This window comes from Populus trichocarpa, chromosome 11 (genome assembly GCF_000002775.5).
Source record: "Populus trichocarpa isolate Nisqually-1 chromosome 11, P.trichocarpa_v4.1, whole genome shotgun sequence".
Taxonomy (NCBI): domain Eukaryota; kingdom Viridiplantae; phylum Streptophyta; class Magnoliopsida; order Malpighiales; family Salicaceae; genus Populus; species Populus trichocarpa.
In genome coordinates, this window is record NC_037295.2 from 12,345,625 (window position 1) to 12,358,288 (window position 12,664).

The window sequence follows — 12,664 nt, forward strand, 5'->3', positions numbered from 1 at the left end:
TATAACTACATATATTCAAGAATCATGAAAACGACATCATTTTGATGCTTCTAACATGCATGTTACCAAAGATACCCTAAAAACCTGGGTTGTAAAAAAATATAAATTTATAACTTTTTTTAAAAATTTAACTATAGCCATAAAACCTATCATAAAACCAAATACATTTGCAGGCTGCTAGCCTACTTCATACGACAAAATGGATCCATGAGCTGAACAAAACGAAAGAAGACAAAATCAGAGAAGGCAGAGAAATGTCCTGTGCAAGTGTTCATCCAACAACCGATGAACCTTCACTTCTTTCCATTACAACATTTTATCTCCAACAACATTCCTATATATACCACAAAAGAAAGGAAAATGAGGGGCTAACATTTCCCCCCTCTAATCATCTATTACCTAATTCAAAATTGTAACGCCATTAAGACTTCAAAACTGTGCACGCATGCCACAGAAAACTTGGAATATAGATGCTGCCTTCATTGACTTGCGAAAAAAGCCATATTCTTTTCCACATTCCCAGCCACTATGGCAAATCCTCATAGACCATCAAAGTTGTTCGCCTTTTCCAAGCTTGTACCTTGCAATTATGGGTCATCTTATTATGCAATCTCTCCAACTTCCCTCTATTTGCTGGGAAATTTGAGTATCCTACAAGAAAGTGACACGGGCCGGCATTCTTAAGAGAGAGAGAGAAAAAGAAATGGCATGGATATTTTTTAAAAATAAGTTGTCACAGCTTTGATAAATTTCTTTTTTCCTTTTTCATGTTTTATATTTCTCAAAGAACTTTCAGAATGTCAGTGATCAGAAACTCAATAAATTCACAGTGATGTAACTCAAGTTACAGAATACAGAGTCATTACCGCAATGATAATATAAGTCATTTGCTTCTCTACTGATATAATGAACTTGTTAGAGTCTTTAATCGATCAATTGCACGCTTTATTATGTGTCTTTCTTCTATTGGCACGTTGATTTCCTCTAAAGACTGCAAAAACAACGAAAACATGAGATTACATGCATTAAAAACTAATAACATAAACTCTCAACACATAATTTCCAATGTACGAGCAGTATATTCAATGACCCCTCAAAGTCAGGAAAAAACAGAGGTTAAGTTTTCTACCACTCAGACAAGTTTTCTGCTGAGACCTTACAGTCATGTCTCCAAGTATCCATAATCATAAAAATCATGCTTTAAAGAGTCGAGCCATGCAGATATGAGGAGCTTTCGATCCACAGCTTTCCAATAATATTTTCTACTATTAGAAATGCCCCTTTATGTACATAGCTAAACATGATATCCAACAAGACCGATATGCACAAGGAGTATTTGATTTAAAAAGGGCCAACCAGACCTTCAATCTCTCCTCTCTCCCCTTAAAATGGTGAATTCTTTTCCTTTGTTGATAAATCTTTTGTATTACAAAAACAGAGAAACATAGAACAAGGACAAGAAACGCCTGGGAACCAAAATTATACCTGTAAAGAGCATATGCTTCGTGAAATGTGGTCAATCTCTTCCTTGTATAAATAAAGAATTTGCTGAACCTTAGCTTCCCTTTGCATCCATAGTAAAACAGAAACAATAGCATTTATAATACTTGAGATCCCCTTGGCATAACAGATACGATCACCAGATAGAAGTGAGAAACTTCTTCCATTAATCAATGACCCCATCACGTTCAACACAAGATTGAGAAGTTTGTGACTTCTATCAAACAGGATAAAGCTAGGCAGAAGATAATAACGACGTGTTTGTCCATGGATGGAGCTCATGCTCTCATCATCATCTTCTGGAACACACTGTTAGAGAAGTGAAATATTCTCATTTCAATAACTAAAAAATCAGTGAGGGTTGCTTGATGTCTATGAAGCAAATTCACAAACTTTAGTGCAAAATAAGAAAGATTAAATATCCAGCTCACAAAAAGTAAAAGGGAATTCTATATAGAAAAACTTCATCATGACCACGGAAACAACTGCTAAAATGTATTTTGTTCCATGAAACCTGGAAATTAAATGAAGAGATTCCTCGGCCAATAAATACTCTACCCTCCTCATTGGAAAATTTAAGGCCATCATATACAAAAACAGGGGAACTGAACAAAGATCTATGCCATAAAGAAAACAATGAAGTTTCAAAAAGCATCCCAGTTCCCATCACAAAAAGTATAAAGGAAACTAGATCAAACATCATTGACTTCACAAAGATTTAGGTTGCCAGGGTCAAGACTCAAGATACACACAGCTATACCATATAAAAGGAACCAATTTCATATCATCGTCTTGCAAGACTTTTAAGTATTTATTGATAAGTCAAACATCAAATATCCTAATGGCAACTCAGCTTTTTTTCTCTCAGAAAAGGCAGAAGAAATAGTGCTGCCAGCAGCACTCCAAAAGAAAAACAGACATTGATACAAATACAACAAAGAAAAGAGGAAGGTCTTAGTAAAGAAGAAAGAAATCAGGACAGTTGTTTAAGGGTAGGAATACTTACATGTGCAACATCAATGAGATATGCTGAGAGGACATTGCTTAAAGAGCAAATACTTTGTTCAGAAAGTCTTGTGGGCTTAGAATCCAGTGCAATAAGCATTCTGAGCATAGCACAAGAATTGTCCAGAGGTGGTTTTAATGACTGAAAATATGAAAAAAGGTGTCACCATTGAGCCTCATGAATGACCCATCACGAGTCAAGCAAACAAGATATTGCAAACAAGATTCTACCTTATTTCGTGTTCACGTTTTGAAATAAAAAGAATTTGTCCAACAGAAACCTCAGAAGCCCAAAAACAGGACCATCTATGTAAATAACAAAATTGCATAAAAGTCAACCAACTTACTAGCTGCTCTAGTATTACTTTCTCTAGAATCGCAAAAACTAGAGAATTGTCACCCATCTGCGACAGGCATGAGCAAACAACACTGATCAATGATTTAAAAGTTGCACGATTTGAGGTCTTCATATCTCTCTCCGTGGCAGGAAAAATATTTTCTGCAGACATGAATCTCCTTGTCATACACAAACTACATAAACTATTGATCCAAAATTGCTTGCCAAGGGAGAAATCATTCTGAATTTACCAGGAAAAACTTTGAAACGCGAAGCCAGCGTGATTAAGAAGCTGATGAAGTCAGAAATCTGAATATGGCCAGCTTTGTAGGTTGAATGTAAAACCTCTATGATCCGGAATAACATAAATGGATCCAACTCATGACCTGAAATATCAGAAAAGAAGATTTGAAATAAACAACATTATTAACAGTCAGAACTTAGTTTCCTCTTTCATGAGTATCAAGTCCTCCTTTAAAGTTTAATGCTTACAACAACCATCCAAAAGCAACAACATTTCTTAAAAACCTCATTAAAGAGGTATAAGGATCAAATATATAATATGTTTCTAATGATAAAAGTCCATTCTAATGGGAAGAAATGTTGAAGGAAAATTTTTTCATCATTAAATTGCAAATTGTCAACTAAACTGTCATTTCAAAATAAGTAGTCTTTCAATACGAGCTAATCAGTGGAAGACATTCTGTGCAAGGTTTCATGCAGAAGTCTTTTTATTGTCCCCACAATGAAAACTTTTGCACCTTAGGGAACGCAAGACACTACAAGAGTGACAGAAGCAAGCATGGGTTCAAAGATATTGGATCCTTGCTAAAAGTAGCAACGTAAATTTTGGTAGAAAGGAATCATTAGAAATAAAGTTAAGTAATGCAACATCTTGAAAGTTCATATCAAGTTCAACAAAATGTTTTATGTCAGTTCCAAAATAAAGAATCAATTAGGGGAAAACTAAAGGAAGTTAGGGACTACAGTGAGGGGAGAAACACACTTACACACGCAGCAAGAAGCAATTGACTTCAGCAAAGTTGAATCCAGTTGAGAAAAATAATAAAGACAGCAGATAGAGAGTTCTTGTGAATCCCTGGCTAGCCTTAAAAAAGGACCATAACATATGTTCCCTGCTCAACAGAAAACGAGTATGACAATGAACGAAATAATGGACCTCCCATGGGCTTGTAACCAAGCATGGAATTTATCAGGAAATATCAGCACTAACCTTTGTCTTGATCTGTGCTGTAGAACTCTTTCAGCAAGCCTTGCATATCATCATACAACAATGAACGTTGCCCCAGGCGAAGTAGAAGATGCAACACAACCTGTGAGGAAGAAAGCAATAAAAGTTCGCCAAGTTCATGCATTAACTGAGCTGCCTGTGAACTTGATAGCAAGAAGAAAAGCAAAACCTAAATATTGATGACATGAGTAAAGATTTCATCTTCAACAACTACTCTAAATACCTTGGAAGAGGATGAGTGCCGGTCGCCTAGCAGAATGAGCAACATAGGCAGCTCTCTTATCCAAGTAATCTTGTAGTCAAATAGTCCTGAATCATTGACATCTGTGCACAGCAGATCTTCATGCTGCAAGTTTTGCAAAAGGTATTATTTGAGAGATTCAGTCATTTTTTGCAGAAATAGAAACGATGAGAATATCTTCTAAGGAGGCAAGGAATAAGCCTCTTTAATGCTGAGGAGTTGAACATACAGAAATGATCATTTCTTCAATTGCAGCAAGGCAAGCTAATTTTACTGAAGACTCTGGACTGCAATCCTGGAATGTCTTTGTAAATGCCTGCAACAAAGATATGATTGTTTAACATCTTCATTACCACCAGATCTTACAGTTCTCTACAGAACATATAGAGTTTTGAAGAGAAAAATCTATAACCAAGAACCCCGGACATGGTGACAAAAGACAATCTCATAAAGCAAGAGAGACATCAGCCAACATAATTTACTTAAGACAAGTTATCAAGCAAATTCTTAAAGAATGAGTCAAACCTGGAGAAGGCGATTCTTCCAATTTCCAATCACCCGTGACACAAGTTTTGGGATAAAAGGAATCAGTGTAGATATCTGCTTTTCTCGAACTGCTTTGTTAGATCGCACGTTACTGCAGCTCTGCATAAAAAAAAAAGATGCAACAAATCAACAAAAAGTAAATAAAGGTACTGCTTCCAAATCATCTAAAAGTACTCTTTTTTTAAAATATCTGAAAATCTCCCCAAACAGCGGTGCAACTCAGAGTGATTCTCATTCCTTTTCCTTCATACTGTTCTACTATGAAATAATTTGATAAGGAAAGGAACATATTAATTTGAATTATCTGGTCCAAGATCCAAGTTTTCCTAGATTAACATCTTTTCTGCTAATTCAAGAAGTATTGACACACAGGAAGCACACCTTTTCAAGCAACACGTACTCCACAAATGTTAGAAATTTCTCAAATAAGACAGCAGGTGGGCAGATCCATTCACTTAAGTGCATAAATATTTCTGTAATTACAATGTTGAAGATAACATATCTGTCATCATCCTGCAAGCAAGAAAAAAGAAAAAGTTAAGGCACACGAGCTACTATAACAGCAACTACAGTTACAAAGACATTTTTGAGACAAAAGCTTCCTTGTGAAAGGAAGCAAACAGGAAGTTACTGCAGAGAAATATGCACAGTAAAAAGTGTTTGAAAGCGAGGAAACCATGGGATGGAAAAACATTTTGAGTTATATCTCCACTTGTTTGGTTGAGAAGAAACAGAAGTGAGGATGTAGAAAGAGGCAATAAACTTTTCTGAAGGCTTCCCCATATCTTATCCATCAGTAAGAGGCAATAAAGTTTTTGATGGCGGATACATTATCCTTATATAAAATATGGACCTTTTGTTTTGCATCCCTTTCCCTTTTTTTCAACCAAACAGAGGAGATGTACTTGGAAACAAAGTCATACCTTTTCTGAAAGGTGATGCATTGGACTGAGGGGAAACACAACTAGTAACTTCTTCAACAGTACTGATGAGAAGCTTTGATCAAGAGGTGGTGATTCGGGATGACCTTGCTGAATCCCATGGATAAAGAATGCGACTGCAAGATCTATGCTCCGAAGTATGTTAAGCATGCAATCAAATGATTGTGCATCTAGTGAGTCGTGAAGTACAGGGAGAAAATCTTGGAAGCAATTGACTAAAACTGGTACAAGGTCTTTCAGCTTCTTGATGATGACGGAATATTCTACACAAATAAAAACAAAACAAAAGAAGGTAAAGGCTTGCCACATTTCACTATTTTAAATTACAGTTACAACACAAAAAAAGGTCACACAGTTGTGCATTGAATGTTGAAAATATGCTACTCAGCCACGATTATTTATTATCAGAAATGAATGGATTTCTCCTATAGCATGGCAGCGAGAACTACCAAAGTGGAGCTAACAAGTACGCAAAACAAAAAATAGCTACCATTGCTAAATACTAAGTAAAATTGAACATAAAATCTTCTGGTGCAAGATTAAGCATATTGTTTGTACAGTAACATAAATATATTTCCATGCAGCAACAGTTGAATGCTGGTAGCAGTGAGCCTGTCACTCTACAAACCCATAAAGAAAAGTGAGGGCAAGGTGTTTAGACATACCTGCAAATACTGTAGGCACATCAGGCTCAAAAGCCTGCAATATTTTTTTCTCAGGGATATTCTGTGAAATTGAAAAAAGTGTTATCAGAAATCGATAGGCAAATCAAAGGCAAGAGGCTTAGCAAAAGGACACAAGTATAGCAAACCTCATAACACAATTAGACACAAGAATAATCCATCCCTGAAGTTGTACTTTAAAACTATAATTTTACTTTTCAATATGAAGAAGATAATTCATATATTGTCGAGTTCATTTCATCTTCAATGCATGCCATAGGCATGTCGCAGAATAACAAATTAACCAAAGCTCCGGAACCATATCAATGAGCCACCAGTTCTATGAGATGCATATTGTATTGAACATGCTATTGTGCAAAATAAGAAATCTCTTGTGCCAATGGAGACTCACTATGAGGGTCATTGGCTGAGATCTTCCATGTTTGCAAAAGTAATAAATTATCCATGTCTATCTAATCATGTATTTATATGCGATCTGAAAACCAACTACAGATTTCATAATAAACTTCCCCAGAGCTCATGTTTTCATAAATTGTCAACCGATTCATGTAAGACCTCCAACATACAAATGCAGTTTAAACTGCTTATACAAACAAAAGATCCATACAACTGTTACAATGAACTAAATCATCTATCTGTCATAGACCACTAGTGCTTAAAACTTCTGCTACTATGACCACAATAACAACTGGAAAATTACAGAACTATCTTCCAGAGTATGATGGTACAATCATGCATAGCTGAGTGTAAAATATGACCTAACAGTTTGTACCTGATAGAAATTTTACCAAAATCATTAGGATGTTAAAAGGAAAACAAACGAGTTTTGCAAGTGATTCTCAGGGAGCACCTTCGCAGGCAGGTTAACTTCTTTACTAGATGGCAACAGCAACAAGCATCGCACCAAACCAGCAAGAGCATTCTTCAGCTTGACTTTGTCTTCTAAATAGAACTGGTTCTTCCGAAGAATATCTTCATAATTTTGAAGTATCTATTAACGACACGTCCAGCAAAAAAAGCATCAAAATGCAAATAAAAAAGAATGATAACCATATCAACTAAAGTTCATGAGGTATCATTTTGATGGCAAGAAAGCATTTGGGAATAGCATTATCTTAATTCTTATCAAATTTAATATGAGGTTATTTTGACAGCTCAGCAGCATATATTTTGCGTGAACCTAAAATGACAACATCTACCAAACCATAAATGGAGGGAATCAAGAATATTCAAAAAGCAAGTAACCCATCAAAGATTTGATGAAAAGAAGGATATCCAATAAGACCCGATCCAATAAGCAACTGCAACACCATATTAGAAGCTCATGATATTATCATGCACTTGTGTGCCACATGAAAATCTCTCCATTACAGTTTCGTTTCAAATAACACTATGGTTCAAGTCTTTCACAATGAAGAGATGACTGCAGAACTTTAACAATGGCATTCGGACCCTTATTCACATTGCACTAGCCACCATGAACAAACAAAGAGTAGAACAAATACAAAACAAGTGGGTTCTCAAACACCAATAATAAAGAAATGCACTCCAAACATTTGAATATCATGAACAAATGAAGATACCTTTTCAGCATACGAGAAAAATGATGGAGGATGATATTCAACAGCGAGATCAAAAAATTTGAATGCCATAAGTCGAATGTCAATTGCTAAATGTGTCATTGCATTAAAGATGTAAGCCATCATTAACGAAATGACAGGTCCCTGATTATCCTGGACATGCAAGGATAGAGAAATAATGTCAAAGGAGGGGATAAATTAATGATGATAAAGAGTGATAAAATAGCAATGAAACTGACAGAATGCCTCATAAAAATGAAAAATGACCAGCAAAAAACAGAAAAGTAATTGGAAACAACAAACCATTACAGCCTTGTGACTTAGTTGTTGTACAGGATACATCTGATTGAAAAGAAAATCACAAATCTCTAATCTCATCAAAAGTAAAACTAACATCTTCTGTTAAAAAATAGTAAATTTTTATTATCCCCTAGTCTCAAACTCCATTTGCCAGTCCACCCTCCAACAGAAACCGATACCACCACTCTTATAAGCAGTATTCTGCTAGTTATTGAATCATACAAGCAACTATACCACTAGATCAATCTATTAATGTCTCAAAGCTCACTATTAGAAGATTGAGAGAAAAAATAGATCCCCTGTTATTTTTTAAATTGAAAACTTTTGGAAGAATCCTTCTTTCTCATTTTAAACAATTACTACAGCTAGCTATATCCAAGAACCATGACAGTTTAATTTAGGCATTTTGAGTATGCCAATCTTTAGATGAAATTTCCATCGTCTGTATCAAGTCTTTGAAAGACACTGCCATTAATACTAATAACTGATTAATATGAGTGCATAGTCATGGCATTGATGTTTGATATGGTTCTTCCCTTTAACCGCTTTCCATGTAGGGTTTGCTCTCAAGATTCAAACAAGAGGGCTTGTGCTTTACCAATTGTCATTAGGATATACAATGATAAGCCGAAAATCTTCCTATTTTTTTCCCCTATCATTGTCTAACAAAAAAAACCATTAACATCATGATGACGATAGTTTCATGCTCTTGCAATAACCAAGAAGAACAAGAAACACAAATTGAAAAAAAAACATTACAAAAGAAAAGTCATACCAAAAATAAACATAATTTTGAATGTTTATAGAATATAACTTATTGAGCCAAGGCTGATATATGTCCTTATAGATTTAAAAGTGTCCAAGCAACCGCCCTGCACAAACATGCTAGAAAGAAATGATAAATTACCTCTTTGCAGCCTGGTAAAATAACTGACTTAAGAAGTTGATATAGGTTTTCTCGAACAATTTTCCCATCATCACTGATCCGTTCACGTAATTTTTCTATAACAGCATATCTATGCAATTTAAGCTCTTCTGGATGATTGAGGAATAAATCCTTCATGCCCATCAAGGCATCTTCAAAAGGAAAAGAAAACGAGGCTCTGGTCAACATCAATATTTCCAACAAACGCAAGATAATAAATGCAGAGGCTAAAATATATACCGTAATAATAATCAACAAAGCAATAAACAGTCAAGTAGCTACCAGATAAACTCAACAAAAGCATTTTTATGAATAAATAGTTTCTTTCTCTTTCAATTACAAACCCAAAACTCTTAAGGACAACCTTTTACTCTAACAGGATATGAAGATATTTAAAGAAAGTACCTTTACGGACTTTCGCATTGTGATGGGATGTATGTTGAAGAAGCTCTTTCAAAGTCAAGCCTTTCTTGCTCACAGCTAAACCTGCTTTCTCTGATGCCACACTCTGCTCCGGAAGAACAATTGCTGCTCATAACACACACACAAAAAGAAACTTCCATTAGTAACATTACTTCATAAAAAGCACAAAGTTTTAAGAAGAAACTAAATGGAAATATTTTTTTTACCTTTGGATTTAATTTCTGTGTTAGTAGTATTCTTAGGAGGTGGCAATTTCCTGCCGATCTTTCGCTTTATTTTCTACAAAATTAACAAGAAAAAAAAGAGAGCAAACAATTCAAGTTCACAAGACATGAAATTTAGAAAAAGGAGGAAAAAGAAAGAAACTGATATTACTCACTTTGAAGTCAATTCCACGCTTTTGCTGCTTCTTGGAAGAACCCTTAGTTTTTGCCATTTTCACTGCAAATTACAGAAAAAAGAAGAGTTTACGCATCAAAATTACACTTCTGTTAACTGATAATAAATTAAAATTGATAATATAATTCAGAGCACAGGGATTTGAGAGCAAACTAGTTAGTACGAGGCAAATAGAAGCTGCAAAAACAAAGAAAAACAACTTGAATTTTTTATTTTTTTATTTTGAGAGAGAAAACTCTCACAAGGTTCTACACCCCTTTTGTTCTTCATCAATGGGATTTGGGAATGCTTTTAATGACGATTAATGAAGAAAATTTCCCTTCTTGCTTTGTTGAAACCATAGTTATCAGACCCGGCTCAGGTCGTGGGTTGGCTAGGTCAACCTGGACCATTATCAAAACAACGTCGTTTTAAAGAAAACTGAAACAATTTTGTTTTGGACAAAAATTTAAAAAAATGCAAACTATGTCGTCTTGGGATTCTAACGCTGAAGATAGATTTGTAAGATATTTTTTCTTCAATAGTATTATGTGGCATAGTATTTTAGGTGCATTTAGAGTTTCACTCAGAGTGACAAGCCCTAAAATAAGATTAATCATAATAGAGTCATATAATAATGGCCAGTCTAAGCTAGCCACTTTAGCTCACTTAACAAACTTGCCTTATTGGCATGGTGAAAAACATATCAGCTGCAAGAAATAGCACTTACACAAAATAAAGGAAGAATGATATGTCAATCAGGTAAGAAGCTTTTTTGAAAACCAAATTCACATGCATATGCTGTAAGTTACACAAAATACCAAACCCTACAGATCCTCCTGCAAATTTTCAAAATTGACCAAACATGCACTGACTTCAGAAGTGCCATTGAAGAGAGTAGAATACAAACGGTGGAAAAAATTATTCAAATTGAATTTTCAATCAATTTAACTTTGTTTTGTCTAAAAAATCCCATTAAATCAATTTTTCTTTCTCGTTAAAAACAAAAACCGATAATTATGGTAGAGATTTTTGCGTTGCCCTAATCTCAAGGGATAAGCACGCTTGATTAGACACCAACCAAAATCTCTATAACCAACAAAGAAGACAACAGAACTGACTAGCAGGGATGCATTGCAGCTACTATATAATAAGTAACTGAACAATCAGATTAAGTGCAAAGATTGAAGCTTTGAGCTGGGTTTATCAAACAAATAAAGTGTTGCAGATCAGATTACTCGGTTTGTCAACCAAAAACTAAGATCCCATGTGTCATTGAAAGAATGAAGAGGAAAAAGAAAAACACCGCCAAATTAGGACACTCCACCACCCCCAATTAAGAGAAGAAAACAAACAAACATAGACAACAAAACAGTCATTGGGTGAAACAGAGCATCTTAACCACAATAATTATCAAAAGATAGAAACTAAATACATGATGCATTGCAGCTACTATATAATAAGTAACTGAACAATCAGATTAAGTGCAAAGATTGAAGCTTTGAGTTGGGTTTATCAAACAAATAAAGTGTTTCAGATCAGATTACTCGGTTTGTCAACCAAAAACTAAGATCCCATGTGTCGTTGAAAGAATGAAGAGGAAAAAGAAAAACACCGCCAAATTAGGACACTCCACCACCCCCAATTAAGAGAAGAAAACAAACAAACACAGACAACAAAACAGTCATTGGGTGAAACAGAGCATCTTAACCACAATAATTATCAAAAGATAGAAACTAAATACATGATGATGATGATCGAAGAGAAACCTCTCTCATTCACTCGTAATAAACTGACCAAAACTACACCCTCAAAACAAGACATTAATCCCATCACTTTTAAAAACACAGAGCAAAGGAACTTCTCACCCGAAACAAGAAAGACGGCCGCTAGTGTTGGTGATGGTCGCCGGGTGGAAATATCTGTGGTAGTAGAAGTGTTGTTCACTAAAATAAAGAGGGTTTTAGACTTTTTACTAGTGGTTTTGGAATGGTTTTATAAGTTGGCTGATATACAAGTTCAAACCACGACGTCGTTTTTAAAATCAGCTTTCTTTCATTCGGTGTCCTAAACTACCCAAACTTCAAAACTGATAAATTAAGGTAAATTACACTAGGATTTTGTTTTTACCTTCGTTTTTTCATAAATTATAATTTATATACTAGAGTTTATAAGTTAATAGCACTTTATAATATATATTTAAAAATAAATAAAAAATTTTAATTATTTATAAATCACTTTTATATTTTAATTAATGATCGATAACTTTACTATCAAATAAAAAAAAAAAACCATAGTTTACAATTAGGATTGTTAAAAAAAAAGTAACTCGTATATAATATTTATATTATTTGATCCAATTCAACAAATTTAAGTTGAATAATTTGAGTATTATATATGATAGTGGGTTAAAAAATATAAGAAATTGAAATCATGAATCGAGTGGTAGGTCACAAATTTTAAAATCTAGTCAACCTAACCCAACTCATATACCTTATACTCATTTTACTTTTATATTTGATAGTTTGTGAATTGAATATTTATTTTTATTTT

General features: G+C 34.5%; 1 protein-coding gene across 1 annotated transcript; it reads right to left on the reverse strand.

Moving 5' to 3' along the window:
- Window positions 1-245: 245 nt before the first annotated feature.
- Window positions 246-12,100, reverse strand: LOC7471888 (uncharacterized). Its single transcript, XM_024581327.2, has 21 exons — window positions 11,980-12,100; window positions 10,113-10,174; window positions 9,940-10,012; window positions 9,716-9,838; window positions 9,293-9,462; window positions 8,089-8,238; window positions 7,356-7,496; window positions 6,488-6,548; window positions 5,805-6,085; window positions 5,263-5,394; window positions 4,861-4,980; window positions 4,565-4,651; window positions 4,318-4,440; window positions 4,077-4,176; window positions 3,853-3,978; window positions 3,094-3,228; window positions 2,853-3,004; window positions 2,507-2,647; window positions 1,486-1,809; window positions 867-991; window positions 246-651 (listed from the first exon to the last, which is right to left on the reverse strand). The coding sequence occupies exons 2-20, from the start codon at window positions 10,167-10,169 to the stop codon at window positions 896-898; spliced, it is 2,592 nt and encodes an 863-aa protein (XP_024437095.1). The 5' UTR covers window positions 10,170-10,174; window positions 11,980-12,100; the 3' UTR covers window positions 246-651; window positions 867-895.
- Between the last annotated feature and the right edge of the window lie 564 nt (window positions 12,101-12,664).